The sequence below is a fragment of the Nomascus leucogenys genome, chromosome 20, assembly GCF_006542625.1.
Source record: "Nomascus leucogenys isolate Asia chromosome 20, Asia_NLE_v1, whole genome shotgun sequence".
Classification (NCBI taxonomy): domain Eukaryota; kingdom Metazoa; phylum Chordata; class Mammalia; order Primates; family Hylobatidae; genus Nomascus; species Nomascus leucogenys.
The window spans coordinates 34,086,635-34,110,415 of record NC_044400.1 but is presented as its reverse complement, the minus strand read 5'-3'; the positions used below and the strand labels follow the sequence as shown (position 1 = coordinate 34,110,415).

Sequence of the window (23,781 nt, the reverse complement as noted above, 5' to 3'; positions counted from 1 at the left end):
ACCAACCAACCAACCAAGCGACAACAAAACAGGTCTACCCTGGAGTCATACTCTAATTTTTTCTATTTTCCTCCCTTTCTGATCCTTTATCCCACTTTCTTTTTCTTCCTCTTCCTTCTCCTTCTTCTTTGTCAAATAGAGGATTGAGTTATTATCATTGATCCATACAAAGTCCCTCTCTCATTTATTTTCTTTAATTCCCACCCCCCATTTCTATTACCCGTCTTCCCATGGGCAACCCTCCTAATATGTTTGATATGCATCTTTTTGTTTGTATGTACTTTTAGAAAATGTTTATTGTTTTGTGTGCAAAAATCAAAAATAAAAATAAAAAAAGGAAAAGATATAGAGCAAAGAGAACTCTCATGCAATGCTGGTATGTGGACAAACACTTTAGAGAACTGGATCTAATAAAGTTGAAGACTATATTAGTACTAATTTTTCTAAAATAAATGCAGTACTGCCAGGTGCGGTGGCTCACGCCTGTAATCCCAGCACTTTGGGAGGCCAAAGCGGGCAGATCACGAGATCAAGAGATCAAGACCATCCTGGCCAACATGGTGAAACCCCGTCTCTATTAAAAATACAAAAATTAGCTGGGCGTGGTGGTGTGCGCCTGTAGTCCCAGCTACTCGGGAGGCTGAGGCAGGAGAATCACTTGAACCTGGGAGGCAGAAGTTGCAATGAGCTGAGATCACACCACTGCACTCCAGCCTGGCGACAGAGCGAGACTACAATACGATACGATACAATACGATACGATACGATACGATACGATACAATACAATACAATACATGCAGTACCACTAAGTACTCTAGTTCCAGGTATCTACCCCAAATAAATTCACATGTATACACAAAAAGAGAGGAAAAAAGAGCCTAATTAAAGTAGTGTTTACAACAGCAAAACATCAGAAACAACTTCATGTCCGCAAAGAGAATGGTTCAGGAGGCTGAGGCAGGAGGACCTCTCAAACACAGGAGTTTAAGGCTGTGGTGAGCTATGACTGCATCCCAAAGTGCTGGGATTACAGGCATGAGCCACTGTGCCTGGCCTCAAATTTTTAGAATATTAAATAGGAGTCAGGCAAGGTGGTGCATGCCTATGGTTCCAGCTACTCAGGAAGCTGAAGCAAGAGGATTGCTTGACCCCAGGAATTTGAGTCCAGCCTGGGCAACATAGTGAGACTCGTCTCTAAAAAAACAAAAGAAGGAAAGAAAAATATACTTGATAGAAAATAAAAGGATAAAATAAGGGACAAGGGAATGCACACCAACTTGAGAAAAGATATGAACTTCAGGAAGGAGAGGGGTGGCTGGTAAGGGGCAAAGAAGGGCTTCAACGAAAACTGGTTTTTTTTTTCCAAGAAAACAATTAAATCTGACACAAAATGATTAAATGTTAACATTTAGTAAGCATGATGATGGGTCCTATGGTTGTTAGTCCCTTTATGTTTGCATAAACATGTCATGTTGATGTTATTATCTTTTACTCTTCATAAGTACTTTTAACAGAAAAGCAAATGACATAACAATGTCTTCATCAAAATAAGTGATATCATCAAGTATGAATTCAAGTAATGATTATCTACATTCTACATTATTTCTCTTAAATAAAATATTTCTAAAATGAATGCAGTACAGAAACCAAGAAAAAATAAGATCACCTCTCCACTCATCTTATTTTTTACCACAACTGCCCAAGATGGCACTATTCTCCACATTCTCTATTTTTTTTTTTTTTTTTTTTGTAATGGAGTCTTGCTCTGTCACCCAGACTGGAGTGCAGTGGCGTGATCTCAGCTACCTGTAACCTCTACCTCCGGGTTCAAGCGATTCTCCTGCCTCAGCCTCCTGAATAGCTAAGACTAGGAGGTGTGTGCTGCCACACCCGGCTAATTTTTGTATTTTGAGTAGAGACGGGGTTTCACCATATTGGTCAGGCTGGTCTTGATCTCCTGACCTTAGGTGATCCACCCGCCTTGGCCTCCCAAAGTGCTGGGATTACAGGCACGAGCCACCAAGCCCAGCCCTATTCCCCACATTCTCTGACAAATGACGAGATGAAGGCTCAGAAAGATCATACGGCAGGCAAAAGTCTATATAAATCCTTCAAATCTCAAATATCAAAATCCTACTAAAGAAGGTTCTTAGCTAAAAAGTGACTTTTTCAATAGTAGTTTTAATTTACAGATGTCACAACATCACACAAGATCTGTATGCAATTGAGAAAATACAAACTAAACACTTTTTCCCAAGAGATGCTCAGCTGAATACCAGGGGCACGCTCAAGTGAAAAAAATCACTGGCTTGGCCAGGCGCACTGGTTCACGCCTATAATCACAGCACTTTGGGAGGCAGAGGTGGGTGTATCACCTGAGGTCAGGAGTTTGAGACCAGCCTGACCAATATTGTGAAACCCCGTCTCTACTAAAAATACAAAAATTAGTCAGGCATGGTGGCAGGCTCCTGTAATCCCAGCTACTCAGGAGGCTGAGGCAGGAGAATTGCTTGAACCTGGGAGGCAGAGGTTGCAGTAAGCCGAGATCACACCACTGCCCTCCAGCCCGGACAACAGAACGAGACTCTGTCTTGGAAAAAAAAAAAAAAATCACTGTCTTAACCACATTAGCAACAATAACTCAATTTTTTGAGGCATTTAAGGGCCTACTTTATTACATACACAAAGTCCCATATAAGCAATTATAAATCTTTCACACCAACAAAAGAGATGGTGGGAGTAACTTCACCCTCATAAGAGACAAATCAGAAACCATAAAAAAGATTCCTGGTCAGAAAGTCCTTTGATCACCTTAACAAAATACTCACTGAAATAGCAGGACTCCGGATGTCTACCGCATAGTCTGCCTCAGAGGGCTGGATGTTCAGCTTCAAAACATTATGCAGAGAAAGGCCTTCTATTCCCAATCTATGCAGACCCTCCATTACCCGAGCTTCATTCCTCAACACATCAAACAGACTGGGGGAAAAAACAAACAGAGGTATTTACCAGGAAAAAAAGCTTTTAAAAAAAATTCTCACCATGAAAAAAATGTATTATTCAACCTCAATGCCAAATTAAAAAAGGGAATAAACACACAAATTGAGGATAAAATAACCCTAAACCTATAATTTTACACCACATGATTTTAAAAACAGTACATTAATCTCTCTGTATTCTTTCTTATAACTGCATGTGTATTTACAATTATCTCAAAATAGAGATTAAAAAGAGATACTACATTATATATGCTTAATATATGTTTCAATGTCAGTACCAATTCACAGAGGCAAACATATGACCACAGAAAAAAGCCTGAAAGAATCCACACCTGACGTCAGGAGTTTGAGACCAGACTGACCAATATTGTGAAACCCCATCTCTACTAAAAACACAAAAAAAATAGCTGGGCATGGTGGCAGGTGCCTGTAATCCCAGCTACTCAGGAGGGTGAGGCAGGAGAATCGCTTGAACCCGGGAGGCAGAGGTTGCAGTGAGCCGAGACCATGCCACTGGACTCCAGCCTGGGCAACAGAGTGAGACTCCGTCTCCAAAAAAATAAAAAGATAGAAAGGAAGGAGAAATAAGGTATGATAAAAAAAATTTTTTGAGACTCTATCTCAAAAAAACAAATGAATATGTCTGAATTCTACCTGTCTGCTACCCACCCCAAAATCATGAAGACAATCAAATGCAATTTAATACTGAACCACATTTTACCAAAAAAGTGGATATTCAAATAATATATGTAGACAGAACACCTTCTGAGACACAGGAGACAGGTTTTTTTTGTTTTTTGGTTTTTAAGATGGATTCTCACTCTGTTGCCCAGGCTGGAGTGCACGGGTGCAATCTCGGCTCACTGAAACCTCCGACTCCCAGGTTCAAGTGATCCTCCTGCCTCAGCCTCCCAAGTAGTTGGTACTACAGGTACGCACTATTAGGCATGGCTAATTTTTGTATTTTTAGCAGAGATGGAGTTTCACCATGTTGGCCAGGCTGGTCTCGAGCTCCTGACCTCAAGTGATCCGCCGGCCTCAGCCTCCCAAAGTGCTGGGATTTACAGGCATGAGTCACCGTGCCAGGCCCAGAGGCAGTATTTTTAATAAATCTACTTCACACTGTTCCAAAAGCCAAAGAACCTGTTGTTTTCTATGTTCCCATGGTTAAGTGGAAAAGTATAGCGTCTAAAAGGACAGCCTCAGAAAACACTCAGGCCTTGAACACACACTGTTAACACAAGATGGAGACATGTCATCCTGCCCACCCATCACAGCATGTGCCTACTACCTACGTCCACCCAGTGGCGCCTGGTAAGCCATCAGGCTTTGCATCATGCCACATCAAGAAGGAACGGCAATATGAACATGTTACAAGGTGCTACGCATTACAAAAACTTTTCAGAGAATGAAAAATATTATCCATACCTGAATATATCCTGTGTATCTAAATCAATGTGAAGTCCATTGATGAAGAGGGCTGAATCTCCAGGTTGTAATCCTAAAGTTCCCTTGAAATACTGAAAATTTTTAATAATTATTAGGGAGCTGTGAGAGAATGTTTTAAAAAAATTTTATTGTTTCTGGGCTTCACTACCTGTACAAATCTTGGCATCCTAAGGCAGAGCTAAGATTTGCTTCAAGATGCTGTTGGGATTCAATGGCAAGTAAGACAGGGGATAATACCATAATGTATACACATTTCAAAACATGTACACCACAAAAATATGCAATTTTTACTTCTCGATTTTAAAAAGAAGAGAAAAAAAAGTAAGGAGATCACGGAAAGGTGTATCAATTGTGAACTGGAATTTCTTCCGAGAGAGAGAGGAATTCACATCTACTCACTCCCTGGCTGAGTGCACAGCACCCTCAGATGACAAAAAAAAGGCTGATCCAGGCCAGGCACAGTGGCTCACACCTGTAATCTCAGCACTTGGGGAGGCCAAGGCAGGTGGATCACTTGAGGCCAGGAGTTGGAGACCAGCCTGGACAACGTGGCAAAACCCCGTCTCTATTAAAAATACAAAAATTAACCAGCTACGGTGTCATATGCCTGTAGTCCCAGCTGCTTGGGAGGCTGAGGCACAAGAACCGCTCGAACCCAGGAAGTAGAGGCTGCAGTGAGCCGAGACAGTGCTACTGCACTCCAGCTTGAACAACAGAGCAAGACGTCTCAAAAAAAAAAAAAAAAAAAAAAAAAGACTGACCCTGAGCTGGTGAATAGAGTCATATCTATTTCTAGGTCTGGACACTAGTAATATAGATGGGTTCATTTTGGGAAAATTCATCAAACGAATGACTGAGAATTTGTGTGCTTCTCTCTTTGTGTTTCATATATATATTTTGGGCTGGGCACAGTGGCTCATGCCTGTAATCCCAGCACTTTGAGAGGCCGAGGTGGGTGGATTACCTGAGGTCAGGAGTTTGAGACCAGCCTGACCAACATGGTGATACCCCATCTCTACTAAAATTACAAAAAATTAGCTGGGCATGGTGGCAGGTACCTGTAATTCTAGCTATTCAGGAGGCTGAGGCAGGATAACTGCTTGTACCTGGGAGGCAGAGGTTGCCATGAGCTGAGATCGTGCCACTGCATTCAGCCTGGGCGACAGAGCAAGACTCTGTCTCAAAAAAAAAAAAAAAAAAAAAAACATTTTGGTCAAGCATGATGGTTCATGCCTGTAATCCCACCACTTTGGGAGGCCAAGACGGGCAGATCACGAGGTCAGGAGATCGAGATCATCCTGGCCAACATGATGAAACCCCATCTCTACTAAAAATACAAAAAAATTAGCTGGGCGTGGTGGCATGCGCCTGTAGTCCCAGCTACTCGGGAGGCTGTGGCAGGAGAATCACTTGAACCAGGAGGTAGAAGTTACAGTGAGCCGAGATCATGCCACTGCATTCCAGCCTGGGCGACAGAGCAAGACTCCATCTCAAAAAAAAAAAGAAGTATATATTTATGCTTTAATAAAATGTTTTACTCAAAAAAAATTAAGGCTCCATGAAACAGCAATACAGTATAATTTTGTCTTCCTTCCTTAGGGGGAAAAAGGCCCTAAATTTAAGACAATATTTGATGTTTTTATTCTGGAAACTAAAAAGTAAATAAAAACTCCCAATAAGGTTTTTCAATTTAGTAAACATTTGAGAAACATTTATTTACCCCTCAGATGTACTTAATTCACTAATATCTCAGATATAAAGATTAAGGAAATTTGGGGTAAAGACAGTGAATTGAACATAAGAACTTTTTTCTCTCCTGAAATTCTACTGAAATGTCACTAGAGCGACTTTTTCAGTTATAAATCCACAAAGACAAAGAGAACAGGAAAGAAAAAGGCCACCAAATTTTGGAAGCTGGAAGAGAGGTGGGTGAGGAGTCACTGTACCAGCAGCCCTCAGAAAGTTGAATGTTAGACCAACAACAGGAAAGGTCAACAAGAAACCTGTGTCACCCTGTGGAACTCACCAAAGGCTCAGGAACTGGAGCACACAGGACATATACAAGGGGTGATTATTAGCTAAGTTCTGATATAAAGCCCTTTAAGACAAAATCCCCCAGCCCCCCAACTGATTTCCCACTGCCAGGTGACTGCGGTCGGTGCTACCCCCTACTCCAGCAAAATGAAGGCTCATTCCCTGGAAAAGAACGAAACAGAACATCTGTGGACAACGGCAAATCGAGCACAAGGAGGACAGGGACCCCACACACATAACGGGGAATCGAAGGCAAGTCACCAAACGCTCTTCCCTACTGTGCTTCTACAGCTCTAGCAAACAGATTTCACCCTCCAGACAGAAGACTGACGGATCCTTTTCTGGAGACTGACAAGGACTGACCAACCCAAAAGAAAAGGAACAAAAATACTGTCATTGGGGTTCCCTAGGAAATGGTCACAACAGAACACCTTACAGTCACAAAGCCACATCATTAGGACTTCCAACCAGGTCCTTAGTGCCTCACTCTGAGTGTGATCACCGGACACCTAAGGAAGGCCTCCACCACTAAAGAGACCAAAACCCAAAAACGCAGCTTAAGAGGAAACAAAGTTTGCAGACAGAAAACACAAGCACCATTATCTTCAGAGATATACAGGAACACCATAAAAAGAACCAAAAAAAAACCCTGAAAATTAAATATTTGACAACTAAAGGAAAAAAGATGCACACAGGTTGAAAACTCCTGCCAGAAAGTTTTTTTTTTTTTTGAAAAAGAGAAAAGAATAGGAAAGAAAAGACTTTTAAAGTTAAAAGGCCAAACTAGTCAAAGAGGTGCAACATTTAAAAAATAAATAAATACATATTTCTAGGAAAAAAGGAAAGAGAAACCAGAGAGAAGAAACACAAAGAAAGAATTTAAGAAAAAACCAAACACTGCATGTTCTCACTCATAGGTGGGAATTGAGCAATGAGAGCAGATGGACACAGGAAGGGGAACATCACACTCCGGGGACTGTCGTGGGGTGGGGGGAGGGGGGAGGGATAGCATTAGGAGATAATACCTAATGCTAAATGACGAGTTAATGGGTACAGCACACCAACATGGCACATGTATACATATGTAACAAACCTGCACATTGTGCACATGTACCCTAAAACTTAAAGTATAATAATAATAAAATAAAATAAAAAAGAAAATTTCCCAAAGCTAAAGGTAATGATTTTCCAGATTTTAAGGGCCCACCAACCACCCAAAAGCACAGAGATTTTTTTAAAAACACATATAATTATGAAATTTCAGATAACGAGTCAAAGAAAAGATCCTTAAGAGATTTCATACAAAGGCTTCAGACTTCTCAACAGCCACAATGGAAACTAAAATTCCAAGAGGCGATGCCTTGTTTCAAATTTTGAAATGACTTCCAACCTAGAATTGTATAACCTGCCAATATTATATAACGAGCTATCAATAAAAACAAGTAGAAAGTTGGCTGGGCGTGGTGGCTCATGACTGTAATCTCAGCACTTTGGGAGGCCAGGCGGGTGGATCATGAGGTCAGGAGATCGAGACCATCCTGGCTAACACGGTGAAACCGCGTCTCTAACAAAAATACAAAAAAATTAGCCGGGAGTGGTGGCAGGCGCCTGTGGTCCCAGCTACTTGGGAGGCTGAGGCAAAAGAATGGCATGAATCTGGGAGGCGGAGCTTGCAGTGAGCTGAGATCGCGCCACTGTACTCCAGCCTGGGCGACAGAGCGAAACTCGGTCTCCAAAACAAAAACAAAAACAAGTAGAAAGTTGATTTCTCAGAATTTCAAATTTGCCTCCCAGGCAACTTTTCTCACAAAGAATGATGAGCTGTACCAAAACAAGGAAATAAACCAAAAACACAGAAGACATGGAATCAAGCAACAGAGGATCCAACAAAGGAGGTTAAAGGAAAGTCTCAGGATGACCAGCATCCCCTGGGCATAAAGAGCAACCAGTCCATCTCAGACCACATCAAAACCAGGTAAAATCACAACATCCAGTATTGGGAAGACGGATAGACAGGACAGTGCCAATATCGAATAGTGGTGGGACACTGAGGCGGAGGCAGTGAAAGAAAGTTAAACCTCATTGTTTAAATAGGAGGCCAATATATAATGTCTGAACGTGAAAAATAAAGTACCAATGTAAGCTAGAATTCTGGAGAGAAACATCCGAAGAATCAGCTAAATGTCGAAAGTGAATGTCTTCAGGAACGGGGTGAGACATGCTAGGGGTGCTGCTTTCCTGAACAACATGGTAGCACCATTTCATGCTTTCAGTTATGTGCACACTGAACTTTCATTAAACACTAAAAATACAAAGATCACAGAAATGAAAAAATCACGATCTTAGATAAAAGAAGAGCAACACTGTTAAATGCTGCTGATTAAACTCAGATTAAAGATAGAATACAAAACAGGTCAGTATTTTCTATCGGTGAATACCTTCTGATTCTCTTCCACTTCGGTTCTAAGTTCTGAGCTCACAGCTGTTTTTGTTATTGCTCTAAGGAAATAAAAACATTATGAGTGCTCGGCTTAATATTTGATATAAAGTCTTCAATTTCCATATTTTAAAATATGAAACACATTATTCAATAAATTAGAAAAAATTAAATGGGAAAAACCTTAAATCTTTATAATTGATAAATATATTTCTCCTTTCTCAGATGTGTATATTTTTTTAACATACAAAATCAAAGAAATGTAGTAGCTATGGCATTATAAAACAGGTGCAGTTGTTTCCAAGTTCTTAAACATATGCACCCCATTTCTATATGATCTCTACTACTCTCAGGCTAAAAGGATAATGTTGAATACACCAAGGCAGCAGATTGCTCTTCCCACTTATGGTGGAGGTGGAATCATTCGTGTATACCTTCAAGTAGCAGCTGGACTAAATGAGAATTCACTACATGATGTCTAAGTCCCAAATAAACAAACTTAGTTATAAAATATCTCACATCAGAAGTCAAAACACTTCATTCAGTGACTCAAGAAAACAACTGGGAACCATTCAAGTCAATAGTTTCTAAAAATGTGGCTTTTAAAACAATTTTGCCTTGCATTTATGAGATGTGCAGCAATATTACAGAATTGAAGGCAATGTCAGCAAACGTACAAACAAAATCTTTTTTTTTTTTTTTTTAGACGGAGTTTCGCTCTTGTTGCTCAGGCTGGAGTGCAATAGCATGATCTTGGCTCACTGCAACCTTCGCCTCCTGGGTTCAAGCGATTCTCCTTGCATCAGCCTCCCGAGTAACTGGGATTACAGACCCCTGCCACCACGCCCAACTAATTTTTTGTATATTCAATAGAAAAGGGGTTTCACCATGTTGGCCAGGCTGGTCTGGAACTCCTGACCTCAAGTGATCCACCCACCTTGTCCTCCCAAAGTGCTGGTATTACAGGTGTGAGCCACCATGCCTGGCCCACTTCCCCCTTTTGGGCACCAGACAAGGCGGGTGGATCACCTGACGTCAGGAGTTCCAGACCAGCCTGATCAACATGGCAAAACCCTGTCTCTACTAAAAATACAAAAATTAGCCAGGCCTTGGCCTCCCAAAGTGCTGGGATTACAGGCGCGAGTCACCAAGCCCGGCCCAAACAAAATCTTACTCTGTTACTATGAACTAGTCACTTAGCCTCTATGACTCAGTTTCTTCAAGATTCAATAAAATGACATATGTAAAACATTTCATGAAGAAAACCACTATGGTCTGGGACAGACTCTAGATTAGTTAGTTACATGAGCAAGACTCATCCAATCCTGAAAGTCAGGTATTTTTATTCTCATTCCACTGCTGAGGAAACTGAGGTAAAGAGAGGTTGTTTATTTGCAAAGGTCACACAACTAGTAAGTAGAAGTGCTAAGAACATAACCTAAATCTGTCACTTCAACCACATAATCCATGGTCTTACCATCTTCAAGACACAGAGCACCATCTGCAATAGTAGTGGTGGTGGTCATAAAGAATCTTAATTTTCGCCAGGCGTGGTGGCTCACGCCTGTAATCCCAGCACTTTGGGAGGCTGAGGCGGGCGGATCACTTGAGGTCAGGCGTTCAAGACTAGCCTGGCCAACACAGTGAAACCTTGTCTCTACTAAAAATACAAAAACTTAGCCGGGCATGGTGATGCACATCTGTAGTCCCAGCTACTTGGGAGGCTGAGGCAGGAGAATCGCTTGAACCTGGGAGGCGGAGGTTGTGGTAAGCCGAGATCGCACCACTGCACTCTAGCCTGGGCAACAAGAGCGAGATTCCATCTCAAAAAAAAAAAAAAAAAAAAAAGAATCTTAATTTTCTAGGAATTTTCATATTGTTATTACCTCATTTGGCAAGTGAACATGATGATAACTGGGTATGATGTTAAGGAGAAGAGCATTATTCTACATTACCTGGCTTTGGTAGGAAAATTCTGACTAAGATCCTTCATAACAACCAAAGCCAACTCAACAGGAGAAGCCAAGATTCGAGCAGCAGTCTGGAAACTGAGATCTGCAACAATGTCAAATATAGTTAAAAGTGGATTAATCTAATGCAATGAGAAGCAGAAAACAAAATCCAAATTTACTTCCCACTCTTTTCTTGGTAATTAAGAATGTCTTAGAATGCAACCATTCCAGAGAGTGCCCATGATTCAATTTCAGGTTTTATTCACTTCAAAGATCTCTGGAGTATTCAGTTGAGCTGTTTCTGATATATCTGCAGAAAACACTAGGGCACACACTAACGCATGTAGCAGAGGCTAAATCAGGCCCAAGTCCTTTTCCCTTTTCCAAATTTACAATATATCACAAAATACAGCATGAAGACTTTTAGTAAATGATGTTGGGGAAAAAAACTTGAAAAATAGTTCTTTGGAACAGAGAAAAACACTCCTGCCACAATGACATGTCTTTAACACTCTATAGATAAACAGTTGAAGAAATGTATATATATAGGAACTCAGGACTATGACCTGTTTCTCGTATTACAAGTTTATGTATGGTCACACAGAAACATTTGCCACTTGTTTATATATATTACTTCAACCTAGTGTTATCGGTTTACAAAAGGACTTGCTTTCTTCCCTGATTAATCGTAATTAATCACTCTTATCTTTAAAATCTGAGGCACCCTCACAATCACGTACTACATACAATTAAATTCAAATTTTGCATTTTTTAAAACCATAAAACTTAGCCAAAAAGTAGGCCAATGACCTCTTCCTGTTTTCATTACCTTGCAACTGCCAAACTTTTAAAGGTGCCATTTCATTGGTGCTCTCTACAAGATGCTTTCTGAGTTCTTTCAACTGTCCCTCCAGGTCAGGGTGCAGATCTCTAAAAGAAACATAAAAATCAGTCCTTCTCATTATTTTTTCTTTCCTGGAGCATAAGAAGAAGTAAATCAACTTTATCTTCATGGTTTTCCTCTCCCAACCCTAGGAAATTTTCTACAACATAGGGGGAAGAAATGAAGTATAATTATTCCTCTTTAAAAAAAACAGAAAATTAGAAACTAGTTTAAAACTCACAAAATTTATAGAAAAATTGCTAGAATAGTGATTCCCTATGAGGTAGATAAGGAGACTGACAGTGGTTAACAAAGGAGACTTTTCCAGCCAGGTGTGGTGGCTCACGCCTGTAATCCCAGCCACTGAGGAGGCCAAGGCAGGAGGATCACTTGAGCCCAGGAGTTCCAGGTCAGCCTGTGCAACACAGCAAGACCTTGTCTCTTAAAAAAAAAAAAAAGAAAGAAAGAAAGGAACAAAGGAGACTTCAGCTATACCTGCAGTGTTTACTGACCTGTTTTATTTTTTGTTTTCCTTTGTTCTTAAAGCAAAAAAAAAGGCTTATACTAGGAAAAAAAAGAAAGCTTAATAAATAGTTCTATAGAAGAGAAAAGCAAGTATGACAACAGCAATCTATTCTGGGTTGTAACTATGTGGGAATAAATTTTTCTCTATGCTTTTGTGAATCATTTTAATTTCTCAAACTAAAACTGAGGGGGAAAAAACTGCTGCCAGTCCCAAAATGAGTTTCCTTTAGCCTGTGTGCTCATAAATCTCTTAGTAACATGAATACAATTTAGGCTAACCATAGTTACTGGGTTTTATCTTTAAATATAGCATATTCCACTATAGTAAAGGAGAGGTGATCTGGGGCAGAGATATAACATTTACATCAGACAGACAGATGGCTAGTACATTACTTTTTTCTTTTAAATGCCATAAACTCAAAATTTCTTTTTTTTTTTTTTTTTTTTGAGACAGAGTTTCACTCTCGTTGCCCAGGCTGGAGTGCAATGGCATGATCTCGGCTCACTGCAACCTCCACCTCCCGGGTCCCGGTTCAAGCAGTTCTCCTGCCTCAGTCTCCTGAGTAGCTGGGATTACAGGTATGCACCACCACACCAAGCTAATTTTTTTATTTTAGTAGAGACGGGGTTTCACCATGTTGGCCAGGCTGGTCTTGAACTCCTCACCTCGTAATCCGCCCGCCTCAGCCTCCCAAAGTGCTGTGATTACAGGCATGAGCCACTGCACCCAGCTAACTCAAAATTTCTTAATACAACATACAGAAATTAAAATTCCCTCAGACCGTTCACTGTCCAATCAACCCACTTCCTGTCAGTTACTACAGCCTGAGCATCCCAAATCCAAAATTCTGAAATCCAAAATGCTCCAAAATCCAAAACTCATTAAATGTCAACATGACATCAAAGGAAACGCTCATTGAAGCATTTCAGGTTTCAGATTTTCAGACTTGGGGTGCCCAACTGGTAAGTATCATGCAAATATTCCAAAATTGAAATCTGAAACTCTAGTTGTAGTTTAAGCATTTCAGAAAAAAGACATTCAACCAATACAAACTCTTAAATACCAAAAATGAGGCCAGGCAGAGTGGCAGTGGCTCACACCTGTAATCCTAGCACTTTGGGAGGCCAAGGTGGGCGGATCCCTTGAGCCCAGGAGTTCAAGACCAGCCTGGGCAACATGGCAAAACCCCATCTCTACCACAAATACAGAAACTGAAGTGAGAGGGTCACCTGAGCCTGGGGAGGTGGAGGCTGCAGTAGGCCATGATGGCACCACTGCACTCCAGCCTTGGTGACAGACTGAGAGCCTGTCTCAAACAAAAAAAAAGGTCTAACTACTTTGGATAGCTAAATAACTATTCTGAATGTCCAAAAGGTAAAACAGCCTCAATATTCTTGATAATACCTTTGTGCTGTGAATACATAAAATCATAATGCTACCCAAAAAATAAACATAAACAACATAAATGTGAAAAAAGATTCTGAAGCTGGGAGTGGTAGCTCACACCTGTAATTCTAACACTTTGGGAAGCCAAGGCAGGACAATCACTTGAACTCAAAGTTCAAGACCAGCCTGGGCAATATAGCAAGACTCTATCTCTACAAAACATTTGAAAATTAGCCAGGCATGATGGCACACACCTGTAGTCCCAGCTATTTGAGAGGGTGAGGTAGGAGGATCCCTTGAGCCCAGGAAGTTAAGGCTGCAGTGAGCCGTGATTGTGCCACTGCTCTCTAGCCTGGGTGACAGGGCAAAGCCCTGTCTCAAAAAAATTTTTTTAGAAAAGGATTCTGGAAGCCTGAGTCAAATAAAAATAGGATATGATTACATTCTAATGAGGCCAAAACTGATGTTAAATAAGAAGAAATGTATATATATGTAGGATGAACTCAACATGTAATTCAATGTAAACTAAGATATCTCTTCTAAATTGTTAATCTGGTTATTTCATTTGGCCAAATCTCAAAGCTGAAGTATATAAAACTGAGTCTAGCATATACTATTTCTATTTTATCACTTTCTCTCTCCCTCTCTCTCTCTCACATACACACACACACACACACACACAATGTCCTAATAAAAATTTCCAGATAAAGCAGAATTCAGGGCTCTAAACAATTATCAAGCCATGAGGGAAATAACTTCAACTTTTAGAATAACAGCTAAGAAGACTTTCCAGGCCAGGCACGGTGGCTCACACCTGTAATCCCAGCACTTCAGGAGGCCAAGGCGGGCGGACCATAAGGTCACATCAACATCATCCTGGCTAACACAGTGAAACCCCATCTCTACTAAAAAAAAAATACAAAAAATTAGCCAGGCGTGGTGGCGGATGCCTGTAGTCCCAACTACTTGGGAGGCTAAGGCAGGAGAATGGCGTGAGCACGGGAGGCGGAGCTTGCAGTGAGCCAAGCCGAGATTGCGCCACTGCACTCCAGCCTGGACAACAGAGCAAGACTCCGCCTCAAAAAAAAAAAAAAAAAAAAAAGAATAACAGCTAAGAAGACTTTCCAGCTATAAAATACTATGATGCTTACATTAATTGGTTATGATGATGCTTTCATTAAATGATTACATAATTATGGAATTTTTTAAAATACCATTTCCTTTCACATAAAGCGAATTCTAATAAAATGTTTTTTTCTGAGCTGGGCACCATGGCTCACGCCTGTAATCCCAGCACTCTGGGAGAGCGAGGCGGGCAGACCACTTGAGGCCAGGAGTTCAAGACCAGCCTGGCCAACATGGTGAAGCCCCGTCTCTACTAAAAATACAAAAGTTAGCCAGGCATGGTGGTGGGTGCCTGTAATCCTAGCTACTCAGGAGGCTGAGGCAGGAGAATCACCTGAATCAGGAGACGGAGGTTGCAGTGAACTGAGATTGCACCACTGCACTCCAGCCCAGGCAACAGAGCAAGACTCTGTCTCAAAAAAAATAAATAAATAAAATAATAATAACAAAATATTTTTTCCATTGAGCATGTATAAAATTTACTATATCTATTTTGCATTTTCGCCCAGACTATGTTTGAAAAAACTTTTAAATACATTTTTTTCCTGGGAAAATATTAAGTGAAACAATCCAATTTCTCCCCTTATGGCAATCAAAAAATGGTATGTAACTTAATGCCATCAACTGAGAGGCAACAAAAACGCACTTAAACTGTAGGCAGGTAGCCATAGTATCACTTAAGAATAATGTGGCCGGGCGTGGTGGCTCACGCCTGTAATCCCAGCACTTTGGGAGGCCGAGGCGGGCAGATCCCGAGGTCAGGAGATCAAGACCATCCTGGCTAACACAGTGAAACCCCGTCTCTACTAAAAATACAAAAAATTAGCTGGGCGCAGTGGCAGGCGCCTGTAGTCCCAGCTACTTGGGAGGCTGAGGCAGGAGAATGGTGTGAACCCCGGGGGGCGGAGCCTGCAGTGAGCCGAGATCACGCCACTGCACTCCAGCCTGGGCGACAGTGAAACTCTGTCTCCAAAAAAAAAAAAAAAAAAAAGAATAATGTGCTTCAGGCTGGGCGCAGTGGCTCACGCCTGTAATCCCAGCACTTTGGGAGGCTGAGGCGAGTGGATCACTTGAGGCCAGGAATTTGAGACCAGCCTAGCCAACGTGGCGAAACCCCATCTCTGCTAAAAATACAAAAATTAGCTGGGTGTGGTGGTGCACGCCTGTAATCCCAGCTACTCGGGAGGCTGAGGCAGAATAATCACTTGAACGTGGAAAGTGGAGGTTGCAGTGAGTCGAGATCACGCCACTGCACTCCAACCTGGGCGACACAGCAAGACTCTGTCTCCAAAAAAAAAAAAAAAAAAAGAATAATGTGAAATCATAAACTGTACTATAAACTAAGTGGTTGACTCTCCACATAGGATTGCATATATAAAGTACTGCTAGGAGATGGGTAACTCAGACAGCAATGAGTAAGATGATGCTTAAAATGCAAGAAAGCCTGGAGGCTTAAGGAAAATGAGGGCGTTTCCCAAAATACATAGAACATACATACCTTAATTTTCCAAAGAGGAACCCCTGAACCTCATCAATAGGATCATTTTCACCAATCACTGTGGTGTTTACCTCAGTTCCTATGAAAGCATAGAAAATACATATTATTAATAATTGCTCAGATTTGAAACAAAAATGTTACTAGTCTCATAAACTTCATAAAATTGAATAATGTGAAAAAAATCAGAAACCCCTGAAATTATACCATTTAAAATGTTGACTATCACAATTACCCTTTGGCAATGGTTCTTTAAACAAACAGAATAAATGCATTTTAATATCTCCTGTGTTCCTGGATAAAGAATGCATTTTTCCCTTAAACTTTGGAAAATTTTACATGCTAAAAACTTCAAAATTAATACATTTAAACATTATGGACAATTACGAAATTAATAGTTTTAAACACTATGAACAAAGAATTTTTCAACATTAAAATTCTGAAGAATTTATAATTAGTCAACTTAATCCTAAATACAATTATTGAAGAAAACAGAATGATGAGGTAGTAGTTTATTTTCCATCTGCTTTACTACTCAAATTGATTTTTTATCTTTAAAATGAGCTTAAAAGAAAGAAATGAAAAAATAGCATTTAAAACTTGTAGATAAAATAATAAATTCAAAACCCTAGAGTATTACAACAGAAAGTATCCACAGTAAACTGTTCCATGTACAGAAATAATAAACAACATAAAATTGTTTGTTAAATATAGGATACTTTAAGATTTCACAATGGAGTCACAAATAAATGGCTATTTGTAAATCCCATATAACAACAACAACAATAGCTACTACTTGCTGAACACTTTTGGGCAAACCACTGTGCTAGGTTCTTTTTTTGTGTTTTTTGTTTTTTTTTTAGTACATGAAAAAGTTCTTTCCTTACACATCTTATTTATTCCTCCCCAATACTGGAAGAGACATGTATCATTACCTGCACTTTACACAAGAGAAAACTGGGACCTAGAGCATCTGCTTAAGGGTCACCCACTCAGATGTAACAGAACCAGGATGCAAACACAGGTTCAGCATACACCTAAATCTATTATTTTTCATATGGAAACAAACTCCCCTTTAACTCATATTTGAAGAAAGCACACTGGTCCCATTTTTACAAATTCACCTTTCACCTGAGTATCATCCTTGGCCTTGTACTCAGTGCTCTTAATGGCCAATTCCACACCATAGCCAGAGAGGTAAACAGGCTCCTTCCTGGGATTCTGCGAGTAAAGCAAGAATTCCATCATTACCACCTAGCTCTTTCTATGTCACAGTGTACACGGCATGACCATATTAATGTTGCATCTACTAGCCATTACCTCGGATTATGCCCTCAAAATATCTTTAAATAGTTTTTTAAGGATATTAATTATATGGCTAAGAAAGTTCACTAAACAAATTTTTTTAGTCCAAAACCTACCAGAAACTCAAGAGTAATAAAAGCACTTATCTACCATTAAAATATTGATTATACGTTTTAAAAATCAATTCAGAGTCTATATTCTCTCCTTATAAAATCCTAGGCTCCTTTACATGTTGTAGGCTGCCACAACTGTGGGAATGGAATTCCAAGGTAGATGCAAAACCAGATGAATGGACAGCTGTAAGTGCTATGGTCCCAACCGTAAGAAATGTAGAAAGAGAAAAAGAAGTTCCAGAACCTACAAAGCAGGGTTGAAAGCTGGTGAGGTCTCAGTCCCAGAGGTGTTTTTTGAGGCCCATGGGAGTATGCTTTTTATTAAATTTAAATGCCTTCAGGTGGAGCTTGGAGTGACCAGATGTCACAGGCTCACCAGCATCCTGACTGAAGATGGCCCTTCAGACATTAACATCCATCCTAACCGCAATGAAGGGGGCAGAGGGAGAGTCAAAAACTGGACTTCGATAAAACTTTCTGCTAGTACACATTTTCATTTAAAATTTTATGGCCAGGCACAGTGACTCACGCCTGTAATCCCAGCACTTTGGGAGGCTGAGGCAGTCAGATCACCTGAGGTCAGATTGGAGACCAGCCTGGCCAACATGGTGAAACCTTGTCTCTACTAAAAATACAAAAAATTAGCCGGCATGGTGGCAAGTGCCTGTAATCCCAGCTACTCGGGAGGCTGAGGCAGGAGAGTCACTTGAACTCAGGAGGCAGAGGTTGCAGTGAGCTGAAATCGTGCCACTGTACTCCAGCTTGGGCGACAGAGCGAGACTCAGTCTCAAAAATAAATAAATCAATAAATAAAATTTTTATTTTTTGCATGAACTTAGTACTGAGCTTATTATGACATAGAAACTTTAATGGACTAACAACCTTTACATACAAATATTTTAAATGACTAAATATTACACAGAGTCTTAAAAGCTTAATATTACATCAAGTCTACCTAAGAATCGCCTGTTTAGAAAATCCTCCCCCTTCCACCAAATAAAAAGGTGGCAAAGAGAAAACGGAAGAAAAAAGGTTGGAAAGGAAACTGAATTCAACAATCAGTTCCATAGTATGATGACCATATTAAAATCAGAAAAGATTATTTACATGGTTCATTTTGAAATAAAATGTAAATTTTATCAAGCCACTTTTTTAGCATGTTTTATATTTCTTCAGAAAGTCAAGCAAAGCACATCATATGTGCAAATAATAAACTCAATGAAACTACCGGATTTATCAAAAAAGAGATTCAAATAACTAGATTATTTTATAAAGAGGGAGATTATTAGCTTATGTTCTAAGGTCACGATAGGCAAATTACATTCAAAACAGGTGTAAAATAAGTCAATACTTACAAATATATAATGTCTGAATACATAATTGATTTTGCCTGCATTGCTTTTTGATATAAGCTGGCGGTGAAAATTGGAAAATTCCTCAGAGCCAATCTCAGAGTAGAAAATCACCACAGGGCTTTCAGGATTAGATGAGGGGTATCTGTGATCTCCTTTGAACAATAAAGGTTTGGGTCTGAAAATAAATAATAAAAGCTTAAAACTTTAAAAATAATTGTGAAACACTAAAAATGTCACAAAATATAAAGTACAGTTATGAAAATTTAAATAAAGATTATAAGCATCTTAATATGAAGGGTAGCATGATCTTAAATATTTTTCACTTACTCAGATTACTATCAGATATGAGTCTTATTTATTCATGATTCAAAATAACAAAAGTACATTACAAAAAATACTAACTATAAAATGTAAACACTGGCAGGTCAAGTGTATGATGCCTGTAATCATAACTAAGACGAAGCCTGGGCAACATGGCAAAACCTCGACTCTACAATAAATAACGAAAATTAGCTGGGTATGGTGGCGTGCACCTGTAGTCCCAGCTACCTGGGAGGCTAAGGTGAGAGGATCATCTCAGCCCCAGAGGTCGAGGGTGCAGTGATCCATGATCATGCCACTGGACTCCAGCCTGGGTGACAGAACGGGACCCTGTCTCAAAAAAAATAAACAAATAAAATAAATCTCAATTAATAACAGCTACCAATTCCTAAAAGAGGAGGAAAAGGGCCAAAACAGGACACATATTCAAATGACTACTAAAACTTGAGTATGTATGTATGTAATATATATATATAACACAGTGGGGTTTTTTTGTTTTTTTTGGGGGTTTTTTTCTTTCTTGGAGATGGAGTTTCATTCCTGTTGCTCAGGCTGGAGTGCAATGACATGGTCTCGGCTCACCGCAACCTCTGCCTCCTGGGTTCAAGCAATTCTCCTGCCTCAGCCTCCTCAGTAGCTGGAATTACAGGCATCCACCACCACGCCTGGCTAATTTTTGTATTTTTAGTAGAGACGGTGTTTCATCATGTTGGCCAGGCTGGTCTCAAACTCCTGACCTCAGGTGATCGGCTTCCCAAAGTGCTAGCATTACAGGCATAAGCCACCAGGCCCGGCCAATATAATATGTTATATTATGTTATATTTTGAGAAGTCCTCAGTCTGTCACTTAGGCTGGAGCGCAGTCACAAGATCACTCGGCTCACTGCAGCCTCGACCTCCAGGGCTCAAGGAGGGACTAAAGGTGTATGACACCATGCCCGGCTAAATTTTGTATCTTTTGTAGACATGGGTTTTGTCATGTTGCCCAGGCTGGTCTCAAACTCCTGACTCAAGCGATCCACCCACCTCAGCCTTCCAAAGTTCTGGGATTATAGGCATGAGCCACCACAGCTGGCCAAGTATATTTTTCTACCATATAAACAGAATATGATTCGCTTTTTATTTAAAAATATAAGTATAGGCCGGTCGTGGTGGCTCACGCCTGTAATCCCAGTACTTTGGGAGGCTGAGGTGGGCGGATCACGAGGTCAGGAGATCAAGACTATCCTGGCTAACAGTGAAACCCCGTCTCTACTAAAAATACAAAAAATTAGCCGGGCATGGTGGTGGGTGCCTGTAGTCTTAGCTACTTGGGAGGCTGAGGCAGGAGAATGGCGTGAACCTGGGGGGCGGAGCTTGCAGTGAGCCGAGATGGCGTCACTGCACTCCAGTCTGGGCAACAGAGCGAGACTCCGTCTCAAAAATAAATAAATAATAAATAAATAAATAAAAATATAAGTATAAATACTGCAAAAAGCAGAGGATGACATCAAGCATATTACTTGCCAATTATACTAAGTCTATCTCCTCTACTATTTTTACTACTATGATCTTCCTAATGGACGTTTTTGTTTCTGTTTCTGTTTCTGTTTTGGAGTCAGAGTCTCAGTCTGTTGCCCAGGCTAGAGTGCAGTGGCATGAACAGGGCTCACTGCAGTCTCTACCTCCTGGGCTAAAGTGATCCTCCCACCACAGCCTCCCGAGTAGCTGGGACCAAAGGCATGTGCCTGGTTACTGCCACCACACCCAGCTACTTTTTGGAGAAACTGGGTCTCACTTTGTTGCACAGGTTGGTCTGGAATTCCTGGGATCAAGTGATCCTCCTGCCTCAGCCTGCCAAAGTGCTGGGACTACAGGCTTGTGCCCCTAATGGACTTAACATTTCAGTTTTCCTCTTAAATTTTAAAGCTTCTCCCAAAAAAACTTATCTAAGGATGGCATCAAGATATTAACAGATCTTGGCCGGGCGCAGTGGTTCAAGCCTGTAATCCTAGCACTTTGGGAGGCCGAGGTGGGCGGATCACGAGGTCAGGAGTTCGAGACCATCCTGGCCAACATAGTGAAACCCTGTCTCTACTAAAAATACAAAAAAAAATTAGCAGGGCGTGGTGGCGGGTGCCTGTAGTCCCAGCTATGCGGGAGGCTGAGGCAGGAGGATGGCATGAACCCGGGAGGCGGTGCTTGCAGTGAGCTGAGATGGTGCCACTGCACTCCAGCCTGGGGGAGAGAGCCAGACTCTGTCTCAAAAAAAAAAAAAAAAAAAGATATTAGCAGATCTTAATGCACAGACTTTATGACCTACCAGTCTCTATTATAATAAACTATACAACTCAGCAGAAAGTAAAGACATGAATACAGATGCTCCATATAGCCTTATTATAACAGGAGGAAATGACTTAAAAATCCATCAGTAAGAGGTAAATTACCAGTTACGGGACAGTCTTACATAGGTTATGCATGTGTTAAAAATAATGAGGTACACCCACTTGTACTAAATTGAAAGATACCTTTTATAAAAATAAAACTACCTACATGTATAAATTTAAAACCATAGAAAAAAGTCTGAAGGTATATATGCCAAACCATTAAAAGTAGTTACCGCCTCTCAGAGACAGGAGACACTGTTGTTCTTTTCTTCACAAAGGTGTGCATTATTGTTGTAGCAAATTAAAGTTTTTTAAAAGAATTACAAAGCCATCAATTTTGTTTCCCCCGAGAGAGTACTACCGTATCACCATGCAGCCATTTCTGAATGTCCATGCCTTGACCCGGAGATGGCTGGAACGCACACTATGTTTTTTGGTTGGCACTCTGAGTAAGAAGCACTAATGCCATTTGGTGGGCAGAGGATGGGTGCTAGGCAGCCAATCTCACTAAAGAAGACCTACACCACCTAACTGCCATTAGCAGTACTGAGAGGGCCGGCCAACCCCACGTAGAGATCACTGTTCTGTTTATGAACAGCATTAGAGGAGGTACAGAGGGCTTGCTGCTCTAGCTAGTCAGCAAAATGATACACAGTAGAGTTGTCTACCACAGGAAACCTACCTTCGGGCAAAAAGCTGGTACATCAGTTACCAAATTAATATTCAAATCAAGCCTGCAATTATCTTTCAAATATCCTCCTTTGTCTGAAACTAATAATATCCTGAGAGATATTATCATTAATATCATTATTTCAGGCATTGGCTTTAATACACACAGTATTCCTTACTAAGCTAATGACAAAGCCTATGTCATTGCTCAGATGCAGTCATTACTAAACAATAACAGTTAATACTAAATACTTGTATTATTTCCATTTTGAAATGAGATTAGGAAAGAAAGTAATTTGCCACATTTCACAAAACTATTTTAAGTGACGGAGCTGAGATTCAAATCTAGTCAGTCTGGTTCCAGAAGCCATACTCTAAACCATTACGCCTAATGATACAAAACAGATGAGAAAATCAGGAGGTAGACTAAATACAGAAGCAGCACTGGAAATGCATGATATGAAAATAAACATATAATCTACCTTTCAGAGGCTGTCAGTAGAAGAGTCTCCAGGGTATCAGATTCACAAGTCTTCTTTCCATGCACTGAAAAAAACGAATTACATCCTTCTGGTGGAGGTTCATCAGCTGCTATCTGTCACATAAGACACAATACATACTTTTTAAATTTCTAACCAAAGATGAGATAAAGACATGTATAATCAAAATAGGTGATTAAATTATGACAAGACAACATCAGTGAAAGTGGCTGAGTGTGGTGGCTTGTGCCTGTAATTCCAGCACTTTGGGAGACCGGAGTGGGAGTACCACTTAAGCCCAAGCCTGGGCAGTTAAGCCTGCCACTTAAGCCTGGGCAGCATAGTGAGAGCCCATCTCTACAAAAAATTTAAAAAAAAAAAAATTAGGCACAGTGGCATACAACTGTAGTCCCAGCTACTAAGGAGGCTAAGGTAGGAGGATTGCTTGAGCCTGAAAAGTTGAGGCTGCAGCGATCCATAATCACAGAACTACACTCCAGCCTGGGCAACAGAACAAGACCCTGTCTCAAAAAAACAAAATCAATAAATGCAAAAACAGGCCAGCCACAGTGGCTCATGCCTGTAATCCCAGCAATTTGGGGGGTGGAGGCAGGCAGATCTCCTGTGGTCAGGAGTTCCAGACCAGCCTAGCCAACACAGCGAAGCCCTGTCTCTACTAAAAATACAAAAATTAGCTGGGTGTGGTAGCAGGCTACCCCAGCTTAGGTAGGAGAATCACTTAAACCCAGGAGGTGGAGGTTGCAGTGAGCTGTGATTGTGCCACTGCATTCCAGCCTGGGCAACAGGGCGAGACTCTGTCACAAAATAAAGAAAAATGAAAAAAAAAAAAAGTCACTTTATTATGTGAAGATGTACCTTTGGGCAA

The 23,781-nt window shown here is 40.6% G+C and overlaps 1 protein-coding gene across 1 annotated transcript in view; it reads right to left on the bottom strand.

The window, feature by feature from the left end:
- UGGT1 (UDP-glucose glycoprotein glucosyltransferase 1) overlaps window positions 1-23,781 on the bottom strand; it is a 107,658-nt gene that overhangs the window by 66,223 nt on the left and 17,654 nt on the right. The window contains exons 5-13 of the mRNA XM_003278148.4: window positions 22,899-23,011; window positions 19,061-19,235; window positions 17,412-17,508; window positions 16,291-16,369; window positions 11,702-11,802; window positions 10,876-10,975; window positions 8,922-8,982; window positions 4,429-4,520; window positions 2,830-2,980 (exon numbers count right to left, since the gene is read on the bottom strand). Of these exons, the coding sequence (XP_003278196.1) occupies window positions 2,830-2,980; window positions 4,429-4,520; window positions 8,922-8,982; window positions 10,876-10,975; window positions 11,702-11,802; window positions 16,291-16,369; window positions 17,412-17,508; window positions 19,061-19,235; window positions 22,899-23,011 (969 nt within the window). The remainder of the gene's footprint in view (window positions 1-2,829; window positions 2,981-4,428; window positions 4,521-8,921; window positions 8,983-10,875; window positions 10,976-11,701; window positions 11,803-16,290; window positions 16,370-17,411; window positions 17,509-19,060; window positions 19,236-22,898; window positions 23,012-23,781) is intronic.